Source organism: Pantherophis guttatus, chromosome 18, assembly GCF_059756535.1.
Source record: "Pantherophis guttatus breed Tessera chromosome 18, ASM5975653v1, whole genome shotgun sequence".
NCBI lineage: Eukaryota > Metazoa > Chordata > Lepidosauria > Squamata > Colubridae > Pantherophis > Pantherophis guttatus.
In genome coordinates this window covers 14,223,016-14,235,908 of record NC_142080.1, presented here as the reverse complement: position 1 = coordinate 14,235,908, position 12,893 = coordinate 14,223,016, and the positions used below count along the sequence as shown (strand labels likewise).

At 47.8% G+C, this 12,893-nt stretch overlaps 2 protein-coding genes across 8 annotated transcripts in view; both read left to right on the top strand.

Moving 5' to 3' along the window:
* Positions 1-9,961, top strand: LOC148111629 (uncharacterized). 5 transcript variants are annotated; one of them, XM_087881289.1, is made up of 8 exons: positions 514-703; positions 1,230-1,703; positions 1,950-2,798; positions 4,154-4,239; positions 5,577-5,680; positions 8,435-8,508; positions 8,657-8,866; positions 9,789-9,961. In XM_087881289.1, the coding sequence occupies exons 5-8, from the start codon at positions 5,641-5,643 to the stop codon at positions 9,876-9,878; spliced, it is 414 nt and encodes a 137-aa protein (XP_087737415.1). In that variant the 5' UTR covers positions 514-703; positions 1,230-1,703; positions 1,950-2,798; positions 4,154-4,239; positions 5,577-5,640; the 3' UTR covers positions 9,879-9,961. The 5 variants fall into 5 exon arrangements, with proteins under 5 accessions (XP_087737417.1, XP_087737415.1, XP_087737414.1 ...); XM_087881291.1 differs by lacking the exon at positions 5,577-5,680 and adding an exon at positions 1-116 and having other exon boundaries at positions 1,230-2,798; positions 8,657-8,752; XM_087881288.1 differs by lacking the exon at positions 5,577-5,680.
* Positions 9,962-11,858: 1,897 nt separating this feature from the next.
* LOC148111628 (maestro heat-like repeat family member 5) overlaps positions 11,859-12,893 on the top strand; it is a 37,999-nt gene continuing 36,964 nt past the window's right edge. For 2 of the 3 annotated variants that reach the window (XM_087881286.1, XM_087881283.1), the window contains exon 1: positions 11,861-12,160. The gene's annotated coding sequence lies outside the window, so the exon portion shown is untranslated. Of the gene's footprint in view, positions 12,161-12,893 lie in introns of all 3 variants that reach the window. The other variant, XM_087881282.1, reaches the window with a different exon arrangement.

The following is a 12,893-nucleotide window of genomic DNA, read 5'->3' as shown; positions in this document are numbered from 1 at the left end:
CCAGCAAACACTCTGCTGCCCATTGGGAGACTAAGGAGACTATGATAGATCTATCTCGGACTTATAAGTCCTCCTCAGTTAGCCACACCCTCATCCCATGTATCCTCCCTGTAAAGGTACAGTATTTGTTTTTGTTTTTTTTCCTTTCCTTTTCATAGGCTTTATGTGTATTTCTCTTTAGCCAGGTTCTTCCTACATAAACCAAGATTTTTATGGAACCCTAATTCAGTGAAATCACAATCCACTAGTTTCTAGGCTTTTTTTTTTCTGGCAGCCAGCAAACACTCTGCTGCTCATTGGGAGACTAAGGAGACTATGATAGATCTATCTCGGACTTATAAGTCCTCATCAGTTAGACACACCCTGTTTGTATTAAAACGGTTCATTTGGCCATCTGTTTTCTAATCCTTTCTTCCGTTGGTGGGGGGGATTTAATCTATCTGGATTGGCCGTCTCTTCGAAAATGGGGAAAGAATCTGATTTTTCCCCCAATCCATTTTTCCACCTGCACAGAAGCACCAGAGAGTTATGGAAGGCGCTGGCCGCAGACCCCTATGCTAACCTGAAGATCATGAAGCCCCTCCTCAAAAGGCTTCAGGATCAAGACCCCAGCACCAAAGCCATCGGGAGAAGAAACAGCAAGTCTACCATGCCCATTGCAGTAATCCCTCAGCCCGCGGCTCTGCTTTCCTTAAATCTAGAGGTGGGCCAGGCCTGAGGGAAGGGGGAAGGGGCTGAGCAGAAGAGTCAGCCTCGGGGGGTCTCCTCATCAAGAGCAGGCATGCCCTGGTTGGTGGGAGGCAGTGGGCAAACTGGTGGGGGCTGAAATTATTTAATTCGTTTTTAATTCGTTTTAAATTTTTTGTATTTATGTGTTTTATCTTGTGGCTGTTCACCGCTCTGAGTCCTTCAGGAGAAGGGCGGTATAGAAATTAAAAAAAAAAAAATTGGAGCAAAATTTGGCATAAGCCCCCACCCCCCAAAATGCACCACTGAAAGTAGAGGCATCTGTGGGCTTCCTCGCCAGAACAGCTTTGATATTCATCCATCCATCCTTCCATCCTTCCATCTATCCATCCAGTCATTCATCCATCCATCGGTTCATCTATTCATTAATCCATTCATTTATTTATTCATTTATCCATCTATTCCTTTGTTTATTCGTTCCTTTATTCATCCATTCACTCATGTATTTATTGATTCCTTCATTCATTTCTTATTTCTTACAGAAATAATTAAAAAAGAGGAGGGGAAACCAGTTTGTCGTGATTTGGTTGACTTTCGTCAGGAAAATATTTCAACAGGAGAGGAATTAGATGGACCGCCTCAATGCATGGATGTCCGCAGCAAGATGCCTAAGGAGGAAATGAAGGGTCCGGAGAGTTTCCTTCGCTACACTCTTCTCTGGGTGACAAGCGCAGTTGATGACCGGCATGAAAACTGGCCCTGAGATGTTCTTCTGGAGGAAGCAGGGAAAGGAACGAGCAATCAAACACGGTCACTGGAGTTCTCTGAGTCTCGCAGCGATCATGACAAACACAAGAGAAGCCCACAGAGCATAGAAGAAGAGGGTTGAAAAGGAACTTGGAGGTCTTCCAGTCCAACCCCCTGCTCAAGCAGAAGACCCTAGACTCTGCTGGACAAATGGCTGCCTGGTCTCTTCTTGAAAAGCTCCAGTGATGGAGCAGCCACAACTTCTGGAGGCAAGTTGTTCCAAGGATGAATTGTTCTCACAGTCAGGAAATTTCTCCTTAGTTCCAGGTTGTTTCTCTCCTTCATCAGTTCCCATCTGTTTCCTCTTGTTCTGCTTTGAGATCTTCTCCAAGAGGATCTACTTGATCCTTCAGATCTTCCAGGGGTGCACCCATCTTTGTAGAAGAGACACCACTCTAGCTGAGTCCATCCTGTTCCTGATGATTGTCTTCTTCTCCTTCTTCTGTCCTCCCCAGCCTTGAAGACTTCCCAGAGAGTGAGGCCACACCTGCTACTACCTTGGAAGCCACTCACTTCCTGCCCCCCATCTCTTACCTCCAAGGGGTGCTGAAGAACATATCCCAGTCCTCTCACGCTAAAGATCTGGATAAGAGGATACGGCTGAATCATCCATTCCAGGAGAACCTCGAGAACGTCTGGCGTCATAAAGAAGTCTCCAACCTCCGGGTGATACAGCAGCTGAGGAAGAAGAGTGGAGATACGGAGCATTAGCCAAGCCAAGGAAGGGAACTGCCCCGAGAGCCTCGACTAAAGATGCCACTTTCAGCCCTTACGGGGAGAGAAAAAGAAAATACAGTCCTCGGTTAGTGACCACTGAAAGTCACAACGGCACTGACAAAAGGGACATGCCCATTCTTCAGACTTTCAGACCATTGTGGCATCCTCATGGTCATGTGATCGAAATTTGGGTACTTGCCGGTCCATATTTATGACGGTCGCAGTGTTTCGAGGTTACGTGATCCCTTTTGTGACCGTCTGATAGGCCAAGTCAATGGGGAAACCAGATTCACTAATTCATCAGATTGACCACCGTAAGAACTGCACTGCAGCGATTCACTTAACAACTGTGGCAAGGAAGGTCAAACAATGAGGCAAAACTTGCTTAAGAACTTTCGCTTAGCAACAGAAATTTGGGGCTCAGTTGTGGTCGTATATCGAGGACAACTTTTAGACGGAAATCACTGAAAGATCTGGTTTATCCTAAGTATTCGACCACGGCATTGGCTTAAGGACTGCTGAAGTCACTTAGTGACCACTGGAGGTTCTATGACAGTCATATGTCGAGGACTACAGTATGGCAAAAGGTAATGTAAATGATAGTTGTAAGAATACAAAACTGCCTATAATGCAAAGAGTAAAAGGAAATTGTGGTCATTGAGTCTTCCTTCCTTCCTTCCTCCCTCCCTCCCTCCCTTCTTTTCCCTCCCTCCCTCCCTCCCTCCCTTCTTTTCCCTCCCTCCCACCTTCCCCACCAACAACTTCTGGAGGGAAGCCCTTCCACCGATTAACAGACTAGCAGAAGACCTTGGAGACCCCCTGCTCAAGCAGCAGACCCTCTACAACAGGCACCCTCAAACTACGGCCCACGGGCAAAGAATACGGCCCGCGGAGTGGTGTGATTAAGCCCCGCCCCTTGCCCCGCCCCTAACTGCCTTATCTCCCAGTGAGCCAGCTGCAAGGCCAGCTGAGGGCCAGCTGAGGGGTGATCTCGCCGGTGCAGCCTGGAAAAGCAGCTCTGGGCTTGTAAAGAACTCCTTCAAATTAAAAGTCTTTAAAAACAATTTAAACGGGGGCTTAGGAAGGAGAAAGGCAAAAAAAATGAATCGGCCCCCTCTTTAAAACGTTGGAGGACCCCTGCTCTACAACCTCAGACCAATGGCTGTCCAGAATATTGGGGTGCATCCCAAGGTCTCCTCACCTCTGAGAAGAAAACCTTCCCAATGGTCTTCTCTCTTAGATCGGGACGGGGCAGGTAGGTGTTGGCCTCTCTGAACATCACCTTCAGCTCCAGTTTAGAGAAGCTGAATAAGTTCCCAAAAGAGCAAATATGGAGAGCTCAGACGAGATCTGCTGGTTAGGGAGAAGAAAATCACCAAGCTAGAGAAATCATGATGTGAATTCAATTACTCAATGAATTACTCCATTTAGAGAATTCCTCAACCTCCCTCTCGCCTCCCACTCTCTCTCACCCTCCCTCTCTCTTTTTCACTCTTCCCTTCCCTCCCTTTCTTCCCCTCTAACCTTTCCTCTCCCTCACTTTCGCCTTCTGTGTCTCCCTCCCTCCTTCTTTCTCTTCCTCTCCCCTCCCTGAGACTGATTTCTAGGATCTTACCCAATGACTCCAAACACAGGATGCAGTGAACCAATGCTCTTTATTGATCAACGTTTCTATTACAGGTATTTAGCTGGAAGTGGCCCCTGGACGCCTGGACCATGTCTTAAGTACCTGGGAGGCGGAGCTAAGGGAAGGAGGGGTCAGGGGAGGATCTAGGTGGATGTAGAGTTAACCCTTATCATACCTGGGATGGTGAATGGTGGGCATTTATCCATAACAAATCCCCCTCTAAATGCCCAACAGTTGGACCTGTTACAGAATCCATGGATCAGGCCCAATAACTGGCACGAGTCAATCATTTGAATAAGTCTCTTTTATTTACAGGTTCATCATTACGTCACATACTGCATCTGGAAGTGGAAGTCGGGGAAGAGTGTGTCTACTTTTTATACTTGTGGGCGGAGATTCAGGTAAGGAGTGGTCAGTGGGTGGTACTGACCAAGTGAGTATTGTAGTTAACCCCTGCACTACTGTGTCCCTGTTGACCCCTGGCATGAGTAAGGCATTTATTTCTGACAAATCCCCCTCTAAATGCCTGACCTGTGGCTGTGGATCTGACTGTTTAAATGGTGCCCAAGGGCGGATATTGAGTTTGGATACCAGGTGTGAGTGTTGCCTGCCCTGTAGTGGTTTCGTGAGTATGTCTGCAGTCTGTTCTTCTGTGTCGCAATGTATGGCCTTTACAAATCCGATTTTAGAGAGCTGTCTCACATGCTTGTACTTTATGTCAATATGCCTGGATCTCTGCCCTACCGCGTCGGCCATGGAGATTTCTATAGCGGCCTTGTTGTCTTCGTAGATGTTTATCGGATACGCAGGTTTGCACCACACACTGGCGAGTAGGTCGTCAAACCAGATGAGGTTGTTTGCGGCCTTGGATAGGCATATGTACTCCGCCTCTGTGGTTGAAGTGGCCACTAAGTTTTGCTTACCCGTGTACCAATGCACCGGACTATTGTTCAAGTAGAATACGTATCCTGATGTGCTTTTCCAGCTTTTGGTGTCACCGGCCCAGTCAGCATCAGCATAGCAGGAGAGGACGGGCTCATTGGACGGCTCTGGTTCTAGGACTAGACATGCGTCGGCACTTTGCTTCAGGTACCTCAGTACCCTCTTTACAGCGTCCCAGTGGTACATGGTGGGTTTGCCTATGTGCCTGGACAATAGATTAACTGATAATGCAATATCTGGCCTGGTCCAGTTGGCGATATATAAAAGAGAGCCTATGACTGACCTGTACAGTGTGTTGTCTTCAAACTCGGGTGATTCACCATGTGTATATTTTAGGAAGTCCGGCTGCATGGGTGATTCACACCCCTTGGCATCTGCCATGTTGCATTTGTGTAGTATTTCTTCTATCTTTTCTTTCTGGGACAGTTGAAAGCCCTTAGGTGTTTCGTTGACCTGCACGCCTAGGTATCTGTTTATTTTCCCTAGGTATTTTAATGTGAAGTGTTCACTTAGTTTACTGGCGAAGGCGTTGCGGTTCCCTTCGTGTTTACTGATGTAAAGTATGTCGTCCACGTAGACTAGGATGTATTCTGGTGAATCCCCCTCTCTCCTAGTGAAAAAACAGTTGTCGGCTATGGTTGCTGTAAATCCCATTGACTTCAGGACCTCAACCAGGCACTCATACCAGCGTTTGCCGGATTGTTTCAGTCCATATAGGTTTTTGTGAAGTAGCCAGGTGTCCCCCCCTGTTGGTCTCTTTACTTTGTGGTGCCCTAACGTATATTTCCTTATCTAGGTTGGCATGCAGGTAAGCTGTCTATACATTGAACTGATGTACCTCTAGTCCTAGCAGGGAAGCGATGACCAGGGCACTCTTGACACTTTCAGTCCTTACAGTTGGTGAGTAAGTGTCAGTGTAGTCTTCTGGGAACCTCTGGGCAAATCCCTGGGCAACCAGCCTAGCCTTGTACAGGTTTTGGCCACCCTCCAGGTTCTTGATTTTGAAGATCCACCTGGTACCTATCGTATTTTTGCCCTCTGGAACCTCGGCTGGAATGTAAACTTCTAGCTCTCTCAGACTGTCCATTTCCTTGGCCATGGCTGATTCCCATTTCGACCTCTCCTCTTGTGGTAGTCTCAATACCTCTTCATATGAGTTAGGTGTGATATGGTTCGTGTGTATGTGCATCACATAGTCATTTAACCTTCTTGGTAATTGGTTCCTGGTTGATCTGACTGGCCTATCTGTCGTTTGTTCGGTGTCATGTAAGTACCTGGCTTCCTTTTGTGTTAGTGAGTCTACACTTATCTTGGGGTGATTCCCTTTCCATTCCTCAACCTTGATGCCTTGGAGCTTGGGTTTGTGTTCCTTCCTTTCCTGTCTATCTGCCGTTTCGTGTTTATCTTGCACTTGCTCGTCTGGCCTAGTCTCCTGCCTGGTGGATACCTCGTTGAGGTGTATCCTGGACCAGTTAGCTTGTTCATGGAATACCGCTGTCCTAGAGATCACGAATCTGTCGTTATTGTCCACAAATCTGAACCCCTTGGTACCTGGCTCGTACCCCATAAATCTCAGTCTCCTGGATACTTTGTCCCCCTTCCTGCGCAGCTGTTTGGGTATATGGACATCAGCAGTTACGCCGAATACATGTAGGTGTGCTATCTGTGGTTTTTTGTTGTACATGAGTTCGTATGGCGTTTTGTCTATTACACTGGACCAGGTTCTGTTGAGTGTGTAGTTTGAGTAAACTAAGGCCTCAGACCAAAAATGTTGACCAATTCCCACGTCCTCTAAAGCGCACCTGATCATAGTCTGTAGCGTGGAATTCCGTCGTTCTACGACACCGTTCTGAAAGGCCGAGAACGGGGACGACGTAAAGTGAAGCACGCCTTTGGATCTGAGCCAATGAGAGAAATCCTTTGACAGGAACTCAGATCCTCTGTCTGTCATGATTTGTTTGATTTGTGTGTTGTTTTGAGTCTCTACCCTTTTGTAGAACTCTTTGAATTTTTGGAAGGCCTCATCCTTTTGTTTTAGAGTATAGACGAAGCCATAACGACTATAATCGTCTACGATGGTGAGAAAGTATCTTTTCTTGTATTTGATGGATGGCCTTAGGGGCCCCACCAGATCCATATGGACTAAATTGAATACTTGTTTGGTGGCGCGTGAGGATTTCTTAGGTCTGGGTTTGACCTTTAGCTTAGAACATTAGCACACCGAGCACTCGAGGTAATTTTCACAACTCTTTATTTTGACGCCCTCGGTACAGTTGGCCATTTTTTGGATTACGGGGAAACTGGCGTGCCCTAGTCTCCGGTGTAGTAAGTGAACACAGTCGTCGTGCATGAGTTTGCCTATCGATGGCCTTCCCTGGGTGTGTTTGGTGGAGTGTGTTTCATGTGTCATGTTCTCCTCACTCTCTGTCTCTCTCTCATTCACCTGTTCTTCCTCAGCTTTGTCCTGGTTAGTGTCCTTCGTGTATTCTGAGTTGGTGTATATGCTGGGTGTGTTATTCTCATGGAATGTTATGTATGGTAGCCCTTGCTTGATTGTCACTCTACCTACTCCCTCTTTACCCTTGCTGACGTGAGCCTTCCCTTCTGCAAAGGTTACCTTGATCCCTGATTCTTCACTGAGTTTTAATGCAGCCAATATGTTGTGGGGTATCTCCGGGACCAGTAATACCCCCTCTATTTTCCCTATGCCTGGTAGCGTAACTACCCCCCTGCCTGTTACCTTAACCTCGCTTTGGTTTGCAACCTTGATTGAAAAATTCTCCTCTGTGAATGAGGAGAGCAGTTTTTGGTTATAGGTCGTGTGGTTGGAGAGCCCAGAGTCCAGAAGCCACGAATTGGCCTCCCCATCCTGACATGTTATGTGGGTGCGCTCCCCTATCCCATATAATGATCCTGTTCTGCTGTCACGTGAACTATCCCTGTTCCCCCTCCTGTCTCTGGGATTGGGTGAGTCCCTGCGTCTGTACCTCTCTTCAGAAGTGTGTCTCTCTGTCTGTCTGAACCTATATTCCGGTCTGCTTCTCTCTCTGTGGTTCTTGGGGCAGTCTCTCTTGAGATGTCCCCTTGACCCGCAGCTATAGCACTCTGTTACGCCATGCTGCCTGTCTTGGAAGGCTACTTTCTTTTCATGTTTATGTTCTCTGGAGGGACCAGAGCGGCTCCTTTTCAGATTGTCTTCAGCGATCAGTTTGTTAGACAGCTTCTCAACGGACAGGAGGCCTAGACTAACAGTATCTAAGTGTGCTAAGAAGCTGTCCCATGAGTGATCTAAAGAGTTAATTATTACACTCTTCATGATCTGATCTGATATGACTTCCCCCCTAAGGTGTAGTTCTGCCCTGGTAGCGTTTAGGGACACCAGGTGCTCGCTTATGGGGGTCCCCGGTTTGACTCTGGCAGAGAAGAAATCTTTGGAAATCTGGGTAGTGGTTGCCACACTTTCACTGTAAAATAACCCAAACATTTTTTGTATGATTTCTGACACAGTGAGATTGTGACCAATGTTATGGTAAATTGTGGGAGATATGCTAGAAATTAAAAGGTAAAATGCCCTATGGTGCAATACAGTCCAACTCTAAAGTCCATGGTCTCTCTGGGGGGGTCATTAATAAAATGTGACATGTTTTCTTTTAGGAACACCACCTGAAGCTGCTGTGACCACTCTAGGATATTGCCCCAATCCATCCTCAACTTTGGAAAGTCACTTGGTAAGTTCCCAGCATTATTTGTAAAATTACTTACTGCAGGCTGCTGTCCATGGTTCTTTATGTGCCTACAACAGCAGTACGGCATGGGAACGCTTGCCGGCAGTTTAAAAGTCCCTCTCTGTAATTTTTTTCTTTTTTCTTCCTCTAGGTGAAACAGCGCATGCGCGAAGTCCATTTCAGCTCTGCCGTCATCGTGGAAGGACCTGTTCATTGCAGCTCCGGCGTAGAGGTCTCTATCTCTCAGGTAGGCCTCGGCTTCGGTCTTGGGGGTCCAGGTGTGCTCCGGAAGGTGTCGTCTTGCAGCGGCTTCGTCAAAGTGAAGATCCTGATGGCGTTGGAGTCCCGGCGACGAATGCAGGTAGCTGCCCCAATCCCTGCGTTCTGGGGTGCGTGGCCTGGGCGATCGGAGGCGCGGTGTCCTTGGGGTGCGTAGGGGGGTTGGCGCGCTGGCGTGGGCATCGGTAGTCCTCGGGTGGGTGTTCCGGTGCCCCTCTCCTCTCTTTCCTTTTTGCTTGGGCCCCTCCGGTTCCCCTTTTGCAATTTTGAGGCCTGGGCTGAAGGCGGCGGCAAGGGTCTTCATGGCCTTATCGACTTGCCACTCGGTCGGGGTGCATCTGGAGTCCGAATCGGATTCTGTCCCCTCACCCCGGTCACTTTCTTCGCCGCTTAGGGTCGGGTATTTTTCGCGCGCTGGCCATTTTGAATTCTGGCTACCGATTGGACGGGAGTCGGCCATCTTGTCTGACCACGTGGTCAAAGATGGCTGCCGTTTCAAATTTTGAGCGGGGCTTCGCGGCTCGGTGACTGCTGTGGGGTCTTTTTGGGGCGATCCACTCACCGAGTTCAGCTTTTCGAGCTCCGGATCCTAGTCTTCCTCGCTCCTCGCCACATCGCGGTCCATTATGAAGCTTCGCAGGTCCGCGAGAAGGTTCTTGTCGCTGGCTCGCTCCTTTAGTAATCATAGGACGTCGAGTCGTAGTCTTTCTTCCTCCCGGTCATCATGGTCTGCTATTTTTCCTTTCTTGACCTCCCCCTTTTCTTCTGTTGCGGTGGCCTTGGGGTCGATCGAGGTTTCTGCCTTCCCTGGCGATCCCGCTGGGTTGCCCTCTCGTTGCTTCGGTGTCGTTGCCATCTCGTTGGCAGCGATGTGTCCTCATTGCGTGATCGGGAGTTATTGGGCCATAAAACCATCCTCTGCTACCATATTGTTACAGAATCCATGGATCAGGCCCAATAACTGGCACGAGTCAATCATTTGAATAAGTCTCTTTTATTTACAGGTTCATCATTACATCACATACTGCATCTGGAAGTGGAAGTCGGGGAAGAGTGTGTCTACTTTTTATACTTGTGGGCAGAGATTCAGGTAAGGAGTGGTCAGTGGGTGGTACTGACCAAGTGAGTATTGTAGTTAACCCCTGCACTACTGTGTCCCTATTGACCCCTGGCATGAGTAAGGCATTTATTTCTGACAGGACCTGCTTGCGTATTCTGTACCCGTACCCCTAATTTAGTCGTAAGGTAGGCATGTTGTTTGCTGGGTAGAGGTTTGGTCAGGATGTCTGCGGCTTGCTCGGCGGTCTTACAATGTACAGCCTTAATAAAACCAATGTTTGTTAATTTTCTGACATGTTTGTGCTTAATGTCTATATGTCTGGACCTTTGGCCTACTGCTTCTGCCATGGATATGTCTATGGCTGCTTTGTTGTCCTCATGTATTACTATCGGGTAGGCCGATTCATTCATCTTTTGTACCATTGGAAAACTAGCGTGGCCTAGTTTTCTGTGTAGTAAGTGGGCGCACCCATCATGAATGGGTTTGCCAATATGTGGTTTCCCTTTGTGTGTTGTGTTTGTGGTGGGTTTGCCTCCTGCGGTGTGTTCTCCTTCACCCCCTCTATTTTCTGTGGGCATGCTTGTCCCTTTCTCGTTACTTTCTGAGTTAGTGTTTGAGTGCTCTTGGGGCACTAAGTAGGATAGTCCCCCTTCTATGATGATCTTTCCTATGCTTCTCTTTCCTTTGGTCATATATGCTTTCCCTTCCCTGAAGGTTGTCTCAATGCCCAAGTCTTTACTTAGTTTGAGTGTTGCTAATATATTGTGGGGTATTTCTGGGATGAATAGTACCCCCTCTATCTTCCCTATTCCATCTATGTGTGCGCTCCCTTCTCCTTTCACCAATACCTTGTTCTGGTTGGCTACATTGATGTGGTATTCCTTAGGTGTGAATGCCTCCAGTATGTTCCTATTGTTGGTGGTGTGATTGGTGGCTCCTGAGTGAATGAACCATGTGTTCCTTCCTTTTGCCTGGGTGTTTGGGTGTTGGTGGTCTCTAAGTTCGTATAGTGACCCAGTCTGACTATCCCTGGAGCTATCCCTATATCCTCTCCTGTCCCTGGGGTTGGGTGAGTCCCTGTGCCTGAACCTGCTTTCTGGGGAGCGCCTGTCTGAGTAACCTGGTTTGCGGCCTTGCCTTTCCCTATGGTAGCTGTGGTCCCTGTCCCTCTGGTTTCTGGGCAATCTCTCCTATAGTGATTCCTAGACCCACAGTTAAAACATTCTGGCTTATCTTGGTCCCTGGTCTGGAAGTCTACCCTTTTTGTTGGTCTGCTTTCCCTGAGGCTTGATGAGCGTTCCCTTCTCAGGCTGTCCTCCGCAATCAGCCTGTTGGATAACGTCTCTAAAGAGAGGTGCTCTATGTTGAGACTATCCAGTTGCATGATAAAGTTCTCCCAACTGGGGTTTAGGGAGTTTATGATGATGCTTTTCATGATATTATCAGAAATGGTTTCCCCCCTTTGTATGAGTTCTGCCCTGGTGGTGTTTAGCTTGAGTATATGTTCCCCCATGGGTGTCCCTGCCTTATGCCTGGCTGAGTAAAATTCCCTGGATATTTTGGTTGTAGTGGCTGCACTCTTACTGTAAAATAAATTAAGTATTTTTTATAGTATCTCTGCCACGGTTAAGTGGTGGCCAAGACTGGGGTAAATGCTGGGTGACAAGCTAGACATTAGCAGATAGTAAGCCCTGTGGTGCAAACAGTCAATCTCAAAAGTCCATGGCTTCTTGGGTGGGTCATCAAATAAGTACAACATATTTTCTTTCAGAAAAGCAATCTGTAGTTGGTGGTACCACTCCAAAAGATTGGCCCCATCTAATTTCAATTTGTAATTGTCAGCAGTGAAAGTTATATTACTTACAGTCTGTTGCTGTCCATGGTTCTTTATGTGAGTGAACTCACAATATGCTGGGGGAATGCTTGTTGCCAGTCTGAACTGACTTATCTCTATGTTCCTTGTACTTATCTCTATGTTCCTTGTACTTATCTCTATGTTCCTTGTACTTCCTGTAGGTGGCGACTGGGCATGCGCGAGGCTCATTTCGCGCAGGAGGTCGTCTGGTGAGGAGCTCCTTATTGCTGCTCTCAGGCCTAGGCCTAGGCCTGCTGGTGGGGGGCTGGGCTCGCTCCTGGCGGGCCCATAGCCCTCCCTGGGCGTCGGATGCCATGGCTGGGCCCCTGCATCTTGGGCGAAGGCTGGAAGAAGGCGAGGAGGTGAGGCGGTCGCAGGTCGAGGATCCCTGGAGACGGTGGCGGCGGCTGTCGTAAGTCGAGGATCTCCCGGATTCAGCGGCACGGTAGCGGCGGTGTCAGGTATGCTTCCTTCAATATCCAGGAAAGAAAAACCCAAACTCAATCATTTTAAAGAGCTTAGTATTTTTACTGAATATGAAATGATCGCAACCCAGGTAAAGCTGGAAGTGAGCAAAATGCGCGAAATAGCATCTACTAAGCTTCTCCCCCCCCCATGTCCATTGACCATCATCCAATCCAAAGGTCTCCCAAAGGTCAGGTGGCATCACGTCTGGCAACGTCATTCATCAGGAATGTAGGGCAGTTGGTCAGCCGGCCCCTTTGGAGATTCACTTTCGTTTCTTGGGAAGACACGTCCTACAATGGAAAAAACACCTCCTGCACCTTCCCCCCCTTCGCCCCCTTTACTAGTCCCTCCCCCCGTTTCTTATGGCAGCTGAAGCAGGCAAAGCTGAGGCTGACATTCGGCCCCTCTTGCAGAAGAGAAGTTATTCCTAAATAAGAGAAAGGGAAAAAAGAGAGAAACAGAATATATACAATAATTATGGTTTATCTGGGTATTTGGTATAGAATTGCTGTATTTTCTTGGGAGCTCGGACATCCCGTTTATTCACCCATTCAGCCGGAGACAAAGGGAAATGTTTCCAGGTTATCAGATATTGGACTTTACCATGGTGTTTCCTAGAGTCCAAGATTTCCTTAACTTCAAAATGTTGCTCCCCCTCTATGAGAATGGGAATTGGAGGGGTGCTTTGATCAGCCCTCAGGGGAGACGAGTGTTCAGGTTTTAATA

Coding starts and splice junctions, on each gene's coding strand:
- LOC148111629 (XM_087881288.1), top strand. CDS start 2,761: ATGACAGTCATATGTCGAGGACTACAGTATGGCAAAAG. Junction 4,240..8,434: donor ACTTGTGGGCGGAGATTCAG/GTAAGGAGTGGT, acceptor GTTTTCTTTTAG/GAACACCACCTGAAGCTGCT. Junction 8,509..8,656: donor CAACTTTGGAAAGTCACTTG/GTAAGTTCCCAG, acceptor TTCTTCCTCTAG/GTGAAACAGCGCATGCGCGA.